The following is a 17883-nucleotide window of genomic DNA, read 5'->3' as shown; positions in this document are numbered from 1 at the left end:
TGTTGAAAGACTTTGATTGCAAACTCTCTACAGTTGCACGTTTTGCGTTCCTACGCATGGATTGACTGTTTGGATCATGTTGAATACCTCGTGCACGAGATTTTCCCATGAGATAGACTGTTTGGATCATCCAAACATGCAACCATGTGGATCCCATCATTGCACTCTCATAGATGGTTGGGATGGCCCAACGATTCAAACGTGTGGCTCGAATCCAGTACTACACGGCGCAAAGACTGTCACGTCTGCTTGTCAATCGTCCAGCACGGTGTTCGGAATACATGGATGAATTGCCAAATGATCGGAAGCATACATCTAATTGACCCCATAACGGATGGGTCGTGATCAAAACTTGTGCCAATGGAACCAGTGATTTTGACCATCTGATTCGTGCCATTCAAACTGATGGTTGGAATAAATAAATCGATAGCCTGCATTCAACAGAAGAAATCATTTACTAGAATGTCTGACCACAATTTCTTACTCTGTAGCTAGATGGACGGTCGGATCATCATCCATGCAGATGGCCAAATAGAGCGACGCACCACACGTACGTGAGAAAAAGAAAGAAGGCATGCATGCATATTCCTTTCTTCCATTCCTCCAAAGGAAGGAATATCATCTCTGAACAAGCCATTATCGCTCCCTTCTTTATTTAAATCCTTCCTTTTTGCCTAACACATGCTCTCTGAACAAGCCATTCTCGTTCCCTTCTATATCTAAATCCTTCCTTTTTGCCTAACACATCCCCTCTCTCTCGCCATGGGTATGGCCATGAGTAACGTAAATAAAGGTTAGCGAAAGCTTCCTCTCTCTCTCTCTATGGATTTCCACTAACGTAATTAAAAAATACAGGTGTGGTCCACTTGATGAGTGGATCAAAATAATTTTTGCACAAGATGATCTTTATGGTGAGGCCATCTTTTGAATGGGTTGAATGTTGCACACGTATGAAAAGATAGAAATCATCCTATGGTTGGATGGTAGATTGGCGGTCCAACCGGTTGGACATGAGCATTTCTCCTCCTTTTTTTCTCCCTATGTTGTTATAATGCCTGGTGATTTTCATGCCATCTTATACTGAATAGGACATACATGTGATTGTATGGTTGGTGATTGCTGCTGAATCTAGCTGTTGTTGATATGTAGCATTCCACTGGATGGTGAAAACAGGAACATGTCAATAATGGTCCAGATTCAAGCGGGAAAAGCATATTAATAAGACCCTATTAGTTATTTAATCAGAGCACGTGCCATCCATAATAAGGCCACCATTTAATGGTCCAGATTTAGTGACCATACAACCTCATTTATTGTAGAGTTGCAATGAATCACTCACAATGAAAGAAAGTACAGGTTGAATGTTGATTGTTGCTTGTTTTATTTTTCCATTTTTGTTGCACATTTGTGTCCCACCTAATAAGTGGATCATCCTATTTTTTGGTACATGCACTTTGTGGAGGTTGCCTGGTGGACGGCTACCATTACTGACACATGTGGTGATTGCATGAGTGACATGGTCAATCCAATCTGTACCATGTCCTATTGTCCTTATCAAGGCTACTTGCAGAGTTTAGAAACCATGGAATCCTTTAGGATGTAGCAAGAATATGTATCCCAAATAAGCTATTTTGGACAGTTAATACCAAACATCGTTTGTCAAAAACATGGAACTTGACAATGGACAGTAACACACGTAGGGTACTTGAAGATGGATAGTTACACATGACTAGGAATTTGGATTCGGCTCCGTGACTGAGATTATGGAGCCCACCTTAATCACAGGTCAGCCTGAAGCTTTTGGGCCTGGAGTTGTCAAAACCAATTTAATCAACGTCCGGTCTTGCTTGTTCAAGTCCTTTTGGGTTTATATCTTGGCTTTTAGGAACTGGATCTCTATCCGATTGAGATTTGGGTCTTTGGATCTGGGTTTTGAGTTGTGTTTGGGTTTATGCCCAAACAACAACACATGCCCACTTGTAATAATGGATGGATTAGATGATGCATCTGTGTGCCAGTTTGACACATGGAGGTTATATGGATCATTTCTATGTTAGAATAATTAATATATTAATATTGACCATACCCGACCTGACCCGATTTTAATTGGGTCCACGATGATGGATATAGACCCAAGCTGACTAGACCTTTTAAAATATATATATATATATATATATATATATATCTAGAAAGTTCATTGATGTGCAAAAGTAATTACATTTGGGCATCCCCCGGGAGAAAAGGACCCAAGGAACGCCTATCATAAGCTATCCCAAAACACAAACAAGAAACCCTCTATTAGAGCCGGATCGCCCCCAGGCCAAACTTATCAAGACGAGGAGGCCTCTAATCTGACGAGGAAGGTCCGAAGCAACCTCAAAAAAAATGAAGAGCTTGGCTTGCGCTGCCCAAACAAGCCAAGGCATCCGCAGGAGCATTACCTTCCTTGAAAATATTCGAGAAGATAATCCGAGTACCCGACTTCAGCGCCTCAATCCACATAATCCAGCTCTTCCATTTCCAGCCCAGATTAACTTGACCAAATAACATGCTAATCACCAGCTGGGAGTACTCTACCACCACATTAGGGAATCCCTTGGAGATGCATCCAGAAACCCCATCTAAAATCGCACGAAGCTCGGCATATGTATTCGATCCCTCCTCATAGCCAGCTGTAAAGGCAAACAAGAAATTTCCGTTCTCATCTCTACAAATGCCTTCGCCCCCTGAGGAACCCAGGTTCCCCATGGAGGGGACCCGTCAACATTGACCTTAACCCACCCAATCCCAGGTTTTACCCATTTTACTACCATCGGATGTGTTGCCACAAGCAGGCCTCCCAATTGGCGGGGGGAACGAAGAAAAACAGAATCCGCCATAAGAGAGAAAGAGGCTCCAGAGATGACGGAAATCTACCACGATGCATGGGCAGAAATGGTTGACAGGGAAAGTGGCTTGTCGCCGAACTGGGCCGAGTTCCTGGCCTTCCAGATCACCCACGGCAGCACAGACGGTGCCTTCCTGTGCACTAGTAACGAGATGGAAGAGATCGGATGAGTACCCCAACATTGGGCCAACCTGGTTTGAAGCGAGGAGGCCGGCATGACATTGATGCCGAATCGGGAACCAAGGATATTCCAGGCACGCATCGCCAGCTCGCTCTCTAGTAGGAGGTGGGGGATAGTTTCCACATCATTTCTTTGCGCAGGGCTAGCCTTACAACATACACATTTTGACACCAGGGGGATGCCACGAGACTGAACTGCACTGTCGACCGGGATTGCATCATTCAAAGCTCTCCACACAAAAGTAGAGATTCGGGGAGGCATTTTCCCATGCCAGACGCACCTGGCCCAACTCAAACGGGGCTCACTTGACCTGCTGACGTTCCAGGTCGAGCTGATAGACCTGGTTTCTCCATTGGGTCCACGTGGCTAATCCAAACTCAACCAGATTACTAAGATTCTAAAAAATTGGATTCATCAAGTACCTGTGTGTCCAGACCCCGCCTTGAACAGCAGGCCTAAGCTCAAGCCCAAAAACATTAGTTGGTCCTGGGTCCGACCAGCCCAATCTGGCGTGGCTCAAAAATGATAAAATCCCTCATTCCTGCTGGAATGTTCCTAATCTATACATTGAGTAAGTGGGTCACACATGCACAAAGAAATATACCGCTTTGTTTGGATGAACTCATTATCAATGATCTGAAACTTTCATATGATTAGGCCTAGACTCAGTATCCAAATCGGTAATGTGAATGGCTATTTTCAAGCAATTTTTTCCATTTATACGATTGCGGGCCTATTTCTACTGATCCTGATTGTTCTCATGACTTGGGGCATTATTTATGATCAAACTATTCATATGCATTAGCTCATCTTAATGATCCAAACATTCATGTGATCCAAATGGCTGATTTTCAACTGGATTAATTCTAGTCATCTTAACTATTCGTATGACTTGGCCCATTTTCAATGTTCTTACTATTCATATGATTGAGCTCATTTGAATGTTTCAAAAATTCATGTGACTTAGATCTGTCTTATGTAATCCAAATTAGCATATGGTTGGATCAGTCTTCCTTCATCTAAGTCTATTATGTGATTGGCCAATCATATGCTCTGCTTAGTATCTAGAGATCGCTAATTTGAATAATGCAAACATTCATATGACTTGTCTTAAGTTATCTAAATCGACATATGGTTGGGCCAGTTTGATAGACAGTTGGGATGGCTCAACCATGGCTCGAATCCATTACCACACGGCCCAAAGACTGTCACGTTTGCCTGTCAATCGTCCAGCACGGCGTCGGAATACATGGATGAATTGTCAGATGATCGTAAGCATACATCTAATTGATCCCATAACGGATGGGTCGTGATCAAAACTCGTGTGCCAATGGAACCAGCGATTTTGACCATCTGATTCTTGCCATTCAAACTGATGGTTGGAATAAATTTTGAAAATAAAATAAAATCGATAGCCTGCATTCAACAGGAGAATTCATTTACTAGAATGTCTGACCACAATTTCTTACTCTGATGCCGAATGGACGACGGTCGGATCATCATCCATGCAGATGGCAAATAAAGCGACGCAGTACCACACGTGAGAAAAAGAAAGAAGGCATGCATGCATATTCCTTTCTTCCATTCCTCCAAAGGAAGGAATATCATCTGTATATTCCTTTCTTCCATTCCTCTAAAGGAAGGAATATCATCTGTGAACAAGCCATTCTCTCTCCCTTCTTTATTTAAATCCATTCCTTTTTGCCTAACGCATCTCCTCTCTCTCTGTCTCTCTCTCTCTCTCTCCCCCATGGGTATGGCCATGAGTTACGTAAATAAAGGTCAGCGAAAGCTTCGTCGTTTCTTTGTTTCTATTTTGCGCGCTCTCTCTCTCTGATTGTGGATGTGACGTCCAACCAGTCCAATTCATTGGGCCCGTCATAATGATCATCAAGTGTGAAAATCAGCCCTGTTCATTCGTTAGGTGGGCCATAACATATGTTGAAATTTTTTTTAAAAAAATTAAAATATTTTGAAATTTTTATTTTCCCGATAAAAATTATGTTGAAATTTTTAAATGAAAAGTTGTGGTGTCTTTAGCCTTCCGTCAGAAAAAAAATTGAAGAAAATTTGTGATTTATAAATAGTTGAGTGGGTAGTTTTCTTATTTGGAGAAATGGAGGATGATATGCTCGGTCTACATGTGTATTGTGTATGCATAAGGTAATTGATACGAGATGGAATCATTGGGATCTCATTTATGAAGTTAAGTAATAGTTTGACTTTAATAAGAAAGATAATAAGGGCACTATCTAAATAAATGTGGTTGAAACTCTTCAATTAAAGTTCCACCAGTAATAAAAACTCAATCCAAAGTTACAAAATCTTTCTAGTTTGGGTTTAATGGGTAAAAACAAATTATTGATATGTGAAAAATGTTAACACTAAATTTAGAAATAATCTCATACAAGATGAAGAGTGTTGGCCGTTACAATTAGAGAACTGAGTCTTGGAATGAAATCCAGTCAATAAAACAAGTGTTTAAGAAACGAAAACACTAAAAGAATTTCACCTATATGAACGTAAAAGTGGTGCCGCTTCTCATGAGAATTAGAGTTCTCTCAGGATCGTTCATGAAATAGGATGAGCACATGACCATTAAAAATATTAAGTGAGTAATGTAAATGAACTCACATAACATAGATGTTATTATGTGTGTGATATATTCGGCTGTGTCATTTATGAATAGCTAGTTCAAAGCTATGGCTATTAGGAATTTTGATAAAACTTTGAAATACTTATACTGAGGAAAGATTCAAATCGTGAAATATCTTTCTCTATGCATAAGAGTTGTCTTTTATCTATGGTAGAATTTTTTATTGTTTATTTTAAAAACCAATTGAGGGATTGTTGAAATTTTGGTTTAAAAATTAAAATATTTTGAAGTTTTCATTTTCCTATCAAAAACGATGTTGAAATTTTCAAATGAAAAGTTATGGTTTCTTTAGTCCCACATTGGAAAGAATGTGAGAAAATTTGTGATTTATAAGTGGTTAAGTAGGTACTTTCTTACTTGGAGAAATGGAGGATGAGATGCTCGGTTTGCGTGTTCCAGTGCATAGCATTGAAATGCACACAAGCACGTGCGCACACTCGGGCACGGGCACAAGCGTGGGCGAGGGCATGGGGCTTAAAGGCTGAACCAGTTGAAGGACCTCGTTAGAGTTGTAATACTCCATCTCATGGATCTCAAAGTCTGACAAGCTCCTAACCCAGGATCGCAATCGATTAGAGTAGACGGAACGTGGACGAAGTTAGTAAGTACGCATAGGAACAGCCTCAATGACCATCATCTCGGAAGGAACCGACAACTCATTAAAGTGCAGCATCCCCTCATCTCGAAGATCAACAACAACATTAGACTCAATGGAATCGGCAGATGTGGTCTCCGCCGAGAACTCCTCGGTCGCCGCATTAAGCACTCATGGGGTCATGGTCAGTAACTCAACTCTATATATCTTCAATAGCCTGAGAAAACTCGCCCATCTCATAGGTGGACCGCGTAAACATGTCAACCACTGCAAGCGATAAAGGAAGAGGAGCAAGAAATAACGGACGATCACCACCGTCAAGATATCACTAAAAATTGCACCGCAAACAAGATTGATCCGACCATCCAAAACCGTGTTGTGATCCACCAAAGGTGCCAAACAGTGATCTGAGCTATCTAATTTGTCATTTGACCTGACCAAAAGTGTCGTCATGGGTCTGATCGAAGCATTGACGCCAAAATATCCACCAATTGGCTCATCCTAGAAAGATGTATGCATCCAACCATCATCTTGACCAACCAAAAGGGTCATCAAGTCATCCAAACTGTCAAATATCGGAAGAAGAGTTGCATAACCATCGACCGTAGTCGGGATCACATCATGACCAATCAAGTCAAAGTATCCTACATTCGGACCATCCATACCATGATACAAGCCATCCAAAGTGGTCTCGAAGCTATCCAAGCCATCTAAATGGTAGATCAGCCCTTCTACATCAATCATGGCCCCATCCTCACCATTCAAAGTCACATCTATATTGCCTACTTCAATGAGACCCATAGCCTCTCTCTTAAGCCTGTCTGTTCACTCCCCAAGTATAGGGTTGTGATGTAGTGATAAACTCGGTAAGACCGAGGTCGAATTCACAGGGACTGAAACTTGTACGTGATCTGAAACCAAGTAGAACTAGAACTAAACTAAGATGTGATCTAAACCAAAATAGAATTTAAGGAATAATTGTAGAATAATTATCTAAAACTTTAAGGAATTCAGAGGAAGGAAAACTGGGGATTCAGAGGATCCACTTATAGAGATCAGGGAGATCTTATGCCATCATCATCTAAACTAGACTGAAAATATAGTTTTTAAAGAGATGAAAGGTATATGAATTAGAATGGATTCCATCATCGATCCATGCCCAGGAGGCAAAGCAAACAACAGAATTAAATTAATTACCAACCAATCAATAATGCAGGAAAGTTAGGAAGGGTATCATCATCCGACCATGCCCAGGAGACGATGTGAACAATAGGGCTTCCTGACGTCATATACATCAAAAGAGAAAAAGAGATATTCAAGGCCATTGCAGATCCATTGTAATTTCAGTTGCAACGGACCATTAAAGACAAAAAACATTCCTTTAATTAAACTAGAAACATCATCAGTTCAGTTTAAATAGAAAAAAAGCATAAGTAAAAAAAACTCCCATCAGGCTACAAGCTTCACCTCTTAGCCCCAGCTAAGAGGTTTAGCCCAACATGATTGGCCTGAACTCAAAGCAACTACAAAGGAAAAGAAAACGAAAAAGAAAAGAAAAGAGGAAAACAACTTAGTCTCTCTCTCTCTCTCACGTTCCCAGCAGCCAATCGGCTTCCTCCTGTCCTTCCTTTTCTCCTATGACTCCCTGACGTGGGTCCCTGTAAAAACCGATACTCTTTCTTTCTCTCTCGTTCCCTTTTATAGAGGATAGAGGTCGGTGGGAGTAGTTGTTGTAACGGAGTCAGAAACCACTCAGTTTAAACAGCAGAATTTCAAGAAAATCTTACGCATCTGTGATGATTGGCAGGCCATAATCAATGCTGGCAAGAAAATCCACTCCGTCCAGTGGATTCACGTCCGATTTTCGGTCGGAGATGGACCAATTTGGCTTGGATTTGACATGAATCATGGGACTTGTGCTTCTACCGTTCGTCCTCTATTTAGACAATTAAAACCAATCTCCATTATTTATTGAGATTTCTTCACCTAGGCTTGGATGAGAGGACCCGTGGGCTCCTACTGGATGGTCCGGATCAAACCTTTGATGTACGGTGGTGGCCCACAGAATTCATCCGCAGGCTTTGTTACGAAACAGAGCCTGCGCAATTAGCGCTGTGATGGCTGGTGGGTCCCAGATTGACCTCAGAAGGAAAATCCAATCCGCTCATTGCATTCCTCTCGAAAAACTAGCTGCAAAAAGGGTGTTTTTGTATGTCTTTTGGTTCCGCCCATTGAATCCTTTCTTTCACCGCCCATCCTGCGTTTTATCGCTATGATCTTTCAATTACTCGCATGATGCCAAAAGGAAATCTAGGCATGGGTTAAGCCCCCATTCCGGATACAATGGATGGTTCAGATCTGGCAAAGGGGTGATGGGTGGTGCCCACTAGCCAAAAATGGCCAGCCACATCCGTCCGCTGGACGCTGGTGCGGAAGAAGACGGGTCAACCGTCTGTGGACTGCTCTGGTTGTATGGTGCGGCGCGCGCGCATGTACCCTATGTACACGCGCTGTACATGCGAGGTCATCTGTGATGTACATGTGGAATCCGTTCCGTCCATTCCCTTCCTCATCCTATTTAACATGTTGAGAACAAAATTGAAGCATATCCAGATATCAGGCGGGCCCCACATAATGATTAAAGGGGCTAATCTGTCTGTTGGGCCACTTCCAGAGGGATCCAATGGATGAAATTTGATGTGTGCGGTTAATTTTTGGTCCTCGAGCCATGAATAAAGTTTCGAGCTAAACGGATGGTGGAAACCCTGTGATCTTGCATTCTGGACCAATTTCGAGCCACTTGAGCTTCAGTTTTCCGATTTCCGCGGATCCCCGGCGTGTAGTTCCGTCGATCTTGGTCCCTTGGAGTCCGTCCCTTGCCTTGGTGCATTCTGAACGTTAAATTCGTGCTTTTAGCATCCCGATCCAGTCTCAGCTCGCAATTCCACCTTGCAACACAAACATGATTAAAATAGGTCATTCAATGGTACCATGTTCATAAATCCAGGCAATAACTGGGTCTGATATGTAATATTTGACCCTCAACACAACCCCCAACCAGCATTTTGCTAGTCCCGAGCAAAATATGCGAAAAGTAAGTTGAGAATTACAGAACAATTTCTATAAAAAATGAATTCGAGTGATTTTTGCAGAATAATCCAGATATGAGAATGCTCAGATTCATGAATGTTGGGTATTACTTTCTCCTAGACTCAGGTGCACGGTAAACTTCATAATCAAGCTCAATGTATTATTCCAGGAATTAGAATAATTCTAAACAATGAGTATCATGAGTGTATAATGAAATCTCGGCTTATTTCTATGATAACATTGATAATCAAAACAGCATTTAGGACACTCAAAACCTAAACCAAAATTTGCCTTACAATTCTTTTTTTTTTATTCTTCCCACTTTTGATTTTTTTTTCATCGAGGGAGAGGAGAATCGAATCTGCACCTATAGGGAGCAAACCTATGGTGAAGATTATTCGCCTAACCTTTTCCAAAGGTGTCTCTCTTTTTTTCTTTTTTCTTTTTTCTTTCAATTGATCATGACGGGCAAATTTTCCAAGCTGGTTCCTTATATGCTTAGTGATTACCAAGTTAACCCTTTAATATCAAACTGAAATCTTAATGTGTAAGCGAGAGGTGACATGTGAAATCATAACTCAATCAATGTTTAAAACTTTTAATTATAGATTAACACTTCAAACTTAACTGTGAAATCTAATATAATAGATAACTGAATTTAAGAGTCATAAATTACCAACTTCACTTATCTTGTAATTCTAAATCCAAGATGGTTGTCAAAATCACTTCGAATTCAACAAAATGTCAGAAAATTTTTAAAATTTTCGTAACTTTCACAAATTTTGTTCAAGACCAAGAAAATGCTGATTAGGTCACCTAATCTCCCACCCCCAACCTAAAATCCACATTGTCCTCAATGTAAAAGATATAAGCGTGCAATGCACTTAGGACAACGAAAAGTGAATATGAAGTGATGGGAAGATAATACCTGGATGATGAATCGAGAGACACTTTCCAAGAGATCGCAGCATGGGCGTCGGTCAGCACGAGAGAGAAAGCAACACAAAAATAACCAAAATAAAACCCTACCTATACCACTTTCGTAGGTGCTCTCGATTACATTTAGCGTATGCAACAAGCCTTTAAACCCCTAGGTTGCCCCTAGTGGACGAGTTGTAGGCTCGTGAGGGTTTGTAGTAATGTTACCCATAAACATTGACCTAACTAATGATAAAAACGAAATGAAATGAAGAGCTGGGTTGCCTCCCAGGAGCGTTAAGTTTACCGTTTTCAGCTAGACAAATAAGACAACTACCCTAGTCCTATGAAAACAGGAAACCTACCTATATCTCCATCAGACTAGGAGATCAATCCTGGTAAACAGGATCAGTCAGAGGCATGGACATGTCCTCTGAATCAAATTTCTCGACAAATGGTTTCAATCGATGTCCATTGACTTTAAACTCCTTGCAATTGTCGGGATCTCTAATCTCAATGGCCCCATGAGGAAAAACAGTAACAACAATGTAAGGGCCGGTCCAACGAGATCGAAGCTTACCCGGAAAGAGATATAATCGAGAATTGTACAAAAGGACCTTCTGACCAGACATGAATGATTTTCGCAAAATGTGTTGGTCATGAAATGCTTTCATCTTGTCCTTGTAAATTCTTGAATTATCATATGCATCATTCCGGATTTTCTCAAGTTCATTCAATTGAAGTTTGCGTAGCGAGCCAGCGTTGTCCAGATTGAAATTAAGATTTTTGATCGCCCAGTACGCTTTATGTTCCAGCTCCACAGGCAAGTGACAAGCTTTCCCATAGACAAGTCTAAAGGGAGACATTCCAATAGGGGTTTTAAAGGCAGTACGGTATGCCCATAAGGCATCGGTCAATCGGATTGACCAATCCTTACGATCAGGGTTAACCGTTTTCTCCAAAATGTGTTTAATTTTTCTATTAGAAATCTCAGCTTGCCCACTTGTCTGTGGGTGGTACGGGGTGCTCACCTTATGAGAGATACCGTATTTCTTCATTAAGCTCTCGAATGGTCTATTACAAAAGTGTGAGCCCCCATCACTAATGATGGCTCGAGGCGTTCCGAATCGAGAAAGGATGTTTTCTTTTAGGAATTTAATGACCGTGCGATGGTCATTAGTTCGACACGGAATCGCTTCGACCCATTTAGTGACATAATCCACGGCGAGCAAAATGTACAGATTTCCAAACGATTGGGGGAATGGTCCCATGAAATCGATGCCCCAGCAATCAAATGCTTCAATGATAAGGATGGGATTCAAAGGCATTATATTTCGTCGGGACAATGCTCCCAATTTCTGACAACGCTCACAAGCTTTGCAAAACTCATGAGTGTCCCTAAACATAGTGGGCCAGTAAAAACCACACTGCAGAATCTTGGCCGTGGTCTTTTTAGCAGAAAAGTGACTACACAGGCTGTGAGTGACAGAAGGAGATGACGCTCCGATGCTCATCTGCCTAGTACACATCTCCTTAGAATTTGGTCCGGCAATATTTAAATAAATAAGAATCATCCCAGAAAAAGTTCGCACCTCGGTGAAAAATTTCTTCTTATCTTACGCAATCCACTATGTCGGTATGGCACTGTAGCAAGATAATTAGCAATATCGTGAACCAAGGTGAATGGGAGACACTGAACAGTTGTTCATCGGGGAACATGTCGTTGATATGGGTCGTCTCAAGGGAATCGAGGTATTAAGGCAAAACGGGATGATCGGCCACTACGTTCTCTACTCCCTTTTTATCTTTAATTTTCAAATCAAATTCTTAGAGTAGAAGGATCCATCGTATCAAGCGGGGCTTAGAATCATTCTTAGAAAGAAGATACTTAAGTGCCGCATGATCTGTGTAGATAATGATCTTGGATCCGATCAAGTAGGACCTAAATTTGTCCAAGGCGAACACTACAGCTAAGAGTTCCTTTTCCATAGTCGAATAGTTCACCTGAGCAGAATTTAAAGTTCTACTTGCGTAATGAATGACGTAGGGCCTCTAATCTTTTCTTTGGCCTAGGACCGCCCCAAGAGCATAATCAGAAGCGTCGCACATAAGCTCAAAAGGAAGGCTCCAGTCGGGTGGCTGCATGATAGGTGCAGTGGTTAACGTGCCCTTAAGCTTGGTGAAAGCTTCCTTGCATTGCTCAGTCCACTCGTACGGAGCATCCTTTTGAAGAAGATTAAATAAAGGACGAGAGAGGAGACTAAAGTCCTTTATGAATCGCTTGTAAAATCCTGCGTGTCCTAAGAAGGATCGCACGTCTCTGATGTTCTTGGGTGGAGGTAGGTTAGAGATAAGATCAATTTTTGCCTTATCTACCTCAATTCCTCTTGACGAGATGATATGCCCAAGGACAATTCCCTTTTGAACCATGAAATGACACTTCTCCCAATTAAGTACCAAGTTCTTTTCTTCACATCTTTTCAGCACACATTTAAGACTTTCCAAGCACTTGCTGAAAGATGGACTGTAAACAGAGAAATCATCCATGAAGACCTCTAGATATTGCCCCACCATATCAGAAAAGATACTAAGCATACATCGCTGAAAGGTGGCAGGAGCATTACATAGTCCGAATGGCATCCTTCGATAGGCAAAGGTGTCGTAGGTACATGTAAATGTGGTCTTTTCCTGGTCTTCAGGGGCTATCTCTATCTGGTTGTAGCCAGAATACCCGTCAAGAAAACTGTAATAGGAATGACCAGCTAACCTTTCCAGGATCTGATCAATGAATGGTAAAGGAAAGTGGTCTTTCCTCGTGACGGTATTCAACTTCATGTAGTCAATGTACATTCTCCAACCAGTAGTGACTCTAGTTGGCACAAGTTCATTATTGGCATTGGCTACAATGGTGATTCCGGACTTCTTAGGGACCACTTGAGTTGGACTCACCCATTGACTATCAGATATAGGGTATATGATACCCACGTCCAATAGTTTAAGAACCTCGGCTTTAACCACTTCCTTCATGTTTGGATTTAGTCTACGTTGTGGTTGCCGAGCGGTTTTTGCATTATCCTCAAGGTATATGCGGTGAGTACAAATCGAGGGATCAATTCCCTTAAGGTCCGCTATCGCCCATCCCAAGGCTCCTTTATGCTCAATGAGAGTAGAAATGAGCATACTCTCTTGTTCTTTCTCCAGGTGGGCAGAGATCACCACCGGGTATGTCTCATCTTGACGTAAATAGGCATATTTCAAATCAGAGGGCAAAGGTTTTAGGTCAAGCTTCGGTGGCTTGAGGTTAGACGGTAGAGGCACTACATCGGTTTGTGGTAATTCTTCAAATTGTGGCCTCCACCGGTTAACTTCAAGTACCGGTGCAGTATCAAGCAAGGCGCACGTCTCTCTAAGCATGTCATCATCAAAATCATGGGAGTGGGCCAGGCATGTCTCTAGATGGTCGGAGGATAAGGTCAGAGGTATCGTATCTTCCACGAAAGAGTCAATCATGTTAATGTCGTGAAAATCATCATCATCCTCTGAGTTGCTGCCGTTATTGAAAAAAATGTTTGACTCTAATGTCAAATTTCCAAAAGACATAGTCATGACACCATTCCTGCAATTGATATTTGCATTTGAAGTGGCAAGGAATGGGCGGCCAAGAATGACGGGGATCTGAGTGCTTATGTTATTGATGGGTTCGGTGTCCAGGATGATAAAATCTACAGGGTAGTAAAATCTATCAACTTGGACCAACACATCCTCGATTATCCCTCTTGGTACACGAACAGAGCGATCAGCAAGTTGTAGTGTGGTTAGGGTGGGTCTTAATTCACCCAAACCTAACTGTTTGTATATCGAGTAGGGAATCAGATTGACGCTCGCTCCTAAGTCAAGAAGTGCGTGATCAATTCGATGGTTCCCGATTACACATGATATGGTTGGGCTACTGGGATCCTTGAATTTCTGCGGCACGTCTTGCTTCAGGATGGCACTCACTTTCTCAGTCAAGAAGATTTTCTTTTGAATAATTTTCCGTCTTTTGGTCATGCATAAGTCTTTCAGAAATTTGGCATATGAAGGAATCTATTTTACGACATCAAGTAGAGGAATGTTGACTTTCACTTGTTTCAACACCTCTAGGATATCCTGAAAGTTAGAGAGAGGTTTTGGTGAAACCAACCGTTGGGGGAATGAAGCAACTGGCTTCTCTAGAAGTTCCGGTTCTAATTTTTGTGGGGCATCACTGGATCCATCATTGTTGTCCTCTTCTGGTTCTTGAGGCTTTTCGGGCCTAACCGGAAGAGTTTTATCAATGATCTTTCCACTCCTAAGAGTGGTGATGGATTTAACGTGCCCCATCTGATTTGAAGAGCTGAGATCATTGATCTCGTACTGCGGTTTAGGATTGGGGAGAGGTTGTGCAGGAAGCATCCCCTTTTCTATAACCGTCATACGAGAGTCTATCTTTTGCATAAAATCTGTAATTCCCCACATAGCCTGAGCCAGCTCTTGTATGGAATTTTAAACCGGTTCCTCTTGAGGTTTCACTTTGAAGAAACCTGGAGGAGTAGCCGTTTGTCCATTCCTCCAACTAAAGTTTGGATGATTTTTCCAACCAGGATTGTATGTATTGGAGTTAGGTCTAGTAAAAGGTCTTTGATAGTTGTTTACGGCGTTAGCTTGTTCATTCAACACTCCTCGAAAGGCGGGTATTGTAGGACAATTTTCAGTTGTATGAATATTGCAATCACAGATGCTGCAAACAATTTCATTAACCTTATCCTTTTTTCCTTCCATGGCCTCAACTTTCCTTATGAGCGTAGTCACTTTACACTTGAGATCATCCTCTTCTTTCAAGAGATATAATCCACCTTTCTCCTTTAATTGAGTCGGCCTAGACGTGGTGTTCGACTTTGGGTAATAGTCCCAGGATTGTGTTTTTTCAGCCAAACTGTCGAGGTAGTCCCATACCTCGTCGACATCTTTATTAATGAACTCTCCATTACACATTGTCTCGACCATTTGGCGCATGGAAGATGTCAGTCCATCGTAGAAAAAATTTGTAATGCGCCACGTTTCAAATCCGTGTTGTGGGCATGAACTGACCAAATATTTGAACCTTTCCCAACATTGGAAGAATGTTTCATCTTCCTTTTGGGCAAAGTTCATGATCGCTTTTCTAAGGGTAATCGTTTTATAATGTGGGAAGAATTTTTTTATGAATTCCCTCTGCATATCGTTCCATGTGCCAATGGATCTAGGACGCAGTGAATGTAACCACGTCTTAGCTTTCTCTTTTAAGGAAAAAGGAAAGAGTTTCAGCCTAATTGTATTCTCAGATACATTAGGAAAACATAATGTAGCTATAATCTCATCGAACTCTTTCAAATGTAAATATGGACTTTTTGATTCAAGTCCATGGAATTTGGGAAGGAGTTGGATAACTCCTGGCTTAATGTCCATTTGTCCTGTACTTTCAGGAAAAATCATGCATGAGGGCATACTCACTCCCGCCGGTTGTAGATAATCTCGTAAAGTACGAGGCGGGGGTGCCTGATGCACCTCGTTCTCATCTTGGGTATCCTCCACCCTGGGTGGAAGTAGAGGAAGTTGGTCTTCAGCCATGAATTCAATTAACTCAGGGGATTTCGAATGGTGTCTAGTCCTGCGATGGATAGTCAACCCCTCAACCAATCCTCCTTCAGTCAAGAGACGTCTAGCGTCGTCACGGGCCCACTTGGGCATGAAACACTCGCAGCCCTCAATCAAAAACCTAATCGTAAGAAAGAAAAAGAAAATCTAGAAAGAAAGAGAGAGTTGGAAAGAAATTACCAAATTGGAGTCCTAAGTTAAAACCTGCAAAATAAAACAAAATAAGTTAGATTTTTAAAAAGAGAAGAACAATCCTTTAAAAGAAAATTAGCAGTAAATTGATTTCTAAAAGAAGGAATTCCTAAAAGAAAGTGAAAATTTCTAAAATAAATTAGGAAAGACCTAAACTAGAAAGTAAATTACTAAAAGAGAACTAAAAAATAGAAAGTAGGGAAGGAGCTTACCGAATTAGAAATTTCTATCTTAAAGGCCTACAAAATAGGAAGGTTAGTTTCTACACAAAAATTTTATAAGTAGGAAATTTCTAAAAGTGAATTTAGGAAACAAAGTTAGATTCTAAAAGAGTTAAAATTAGAAAGTAAAAAAAACAAAAGAGGAAAGTTTCTAAAAATAAACTACTTCCTAAAAATAGAAAAATACTAGGATTAAAAATTTTCAAAATTTAAACCTTAATTCTAAAAAGTAGAAAAAGTAGAGAGATTGGAAGGAATTACCAATTGAGAAACTTATGTCAGGATCCTATAAAGCAGGAAAACAAGTTAGTTCAAAAAGTCTACAACTAAAGCTAGTCAAATTCTAATCTTAAATTAATTCTAAACCTAATTAATTTCAGAAAATCGCAACCGTCAGTCCCTGGCAACGGCGCCAAAAACTTGTTCACTCCCCAAGTATAGGTTTGTGATGTAGTGATAAACTCGGTAAGACCGAGGTCGAATCCACAAGGACTGAAACTTGTACGTGATCTGAAATCAAGTAGAACTAGAACTAAACTAAGATGTGATCTAAACCAAAATAGAATTTAAGGAATAATTGTGGAATAATTATCTAAAACTTTAAGGAATTCAGAGGAAGGAAAACTGGGGATTCAGAGGATCCACTTGTAGAGATCAGGGAGATCTTATGCCATCATCATCTAAACTAGACTGAAAATATAGTTTTTAAAGAGATGAAAGGTATATGAATTAGAATGGATTCCATCATCGATCCATGCCCAGGAGGCAAAGCAAACAACAGAATTAAACTAATTACCAACCAATCAATAATGCAGGAAAGTTAGGAAGGGAATCATCATCCGACCATACCCAGGAGACGATGGTGAACAACAGGGCTTCCTGACGTCATATACATCAAAAGGAAAAAAGAGATATTCAAGGCCATTGCAGATCCATTGTAATTTCAGTCGCAACAGACCATTAAAGACAAAAAACATTCCTTTAATTAAACTAGAAACATCATCAGTTCAGTTTAAACAGAAAAAAAAGCATAAGTAAAAAAAACTCCCATCAGGCTACAAGCTTCACCTCTTAGCCCCAGCTAAAAGGTTTAGCCCAACATGATTGGCCTGAACTCAAAGCAACTACAAAGGAAAAGAAAACGAAAAAGAAAAGAAAAGAGGAAAACAACTTAGTCTCTCTCTCTCTCTCTCACGTTCCCAGCAGCCAATCGGCTTCCTCCTGTCCTTCCTTTTCTCCTATGACTCCCTGACGTGGGTCCCTGTAAAAACCGATACTCTTTCTTTCTCTCTCGTTCCCTTTTATAGAGGATAGAGGTCGGTGGGAGTAGTTGTTGTAACGGAGTCAGAAACCACTCAGTTTAAACAGCAGAATTTCAAGAAAATCTTACGCATCTGTGATGATTGGCGGGCCATAATCAATGCTGGCAAGAAAATCCACTCCGTCCAGTGGATTCACGTCCGATTTTCGGTCGGAGATGGACCAATT

At 41.0% G+C, this 17883-nt stretch overlaps 1 protein-coding gene and 1 non-coding gene across 2 annotated transcripts in view; both read left to right on the top strand.

Moving 5' to 3' along the window:
* Positions 1 to 695: 695 nt before the first annotated feature.
* The window catches only part of LOC131249857 (uncharacterized), a 29252-nt gene continuing 12064 nt past the window's right edge, over positions 696 to 17883 (top strand). Inside the window, exon 1 of the mRNA XM_058250603.1 lies at positions 696 to 793. Within this exon, the coding sequence (XP_058106586.1) occupies positions 763 to 793 (31 nt within the window). The 5' untranslated portion in view covers positions 696 to 762. The remainder of the gene's footprint in view (positions 794 to 17883) is intronic.
* LOC131250337 (small nucleolar RNA R71) lies at positions 15411 to 15517 on the top strand. Its single transcript, XR_009173258.1, has one exon. It is a non-coding gene; the product is annotated as a small nucleolar RNA R71 (small nucleolar RNA).

The sequence above is a fragment of the Magnolia sinica genome, chromosome 6 (genome assembly GCF_029962835.1).
Source record: "Magnolia sinica isolate HGM2019 chromosome 6, MsV1, whole genome shotgun sequence".
NCBI lineage: Eukaryota > Viridiplantae > Streptophyta > Magnoliopsida > Magnoliales > Magnoliaceae > Magnolia > Magnolia sinica.
This window is presented reverse-complemented; position numbering and strand designations above follow the sequence as displayed.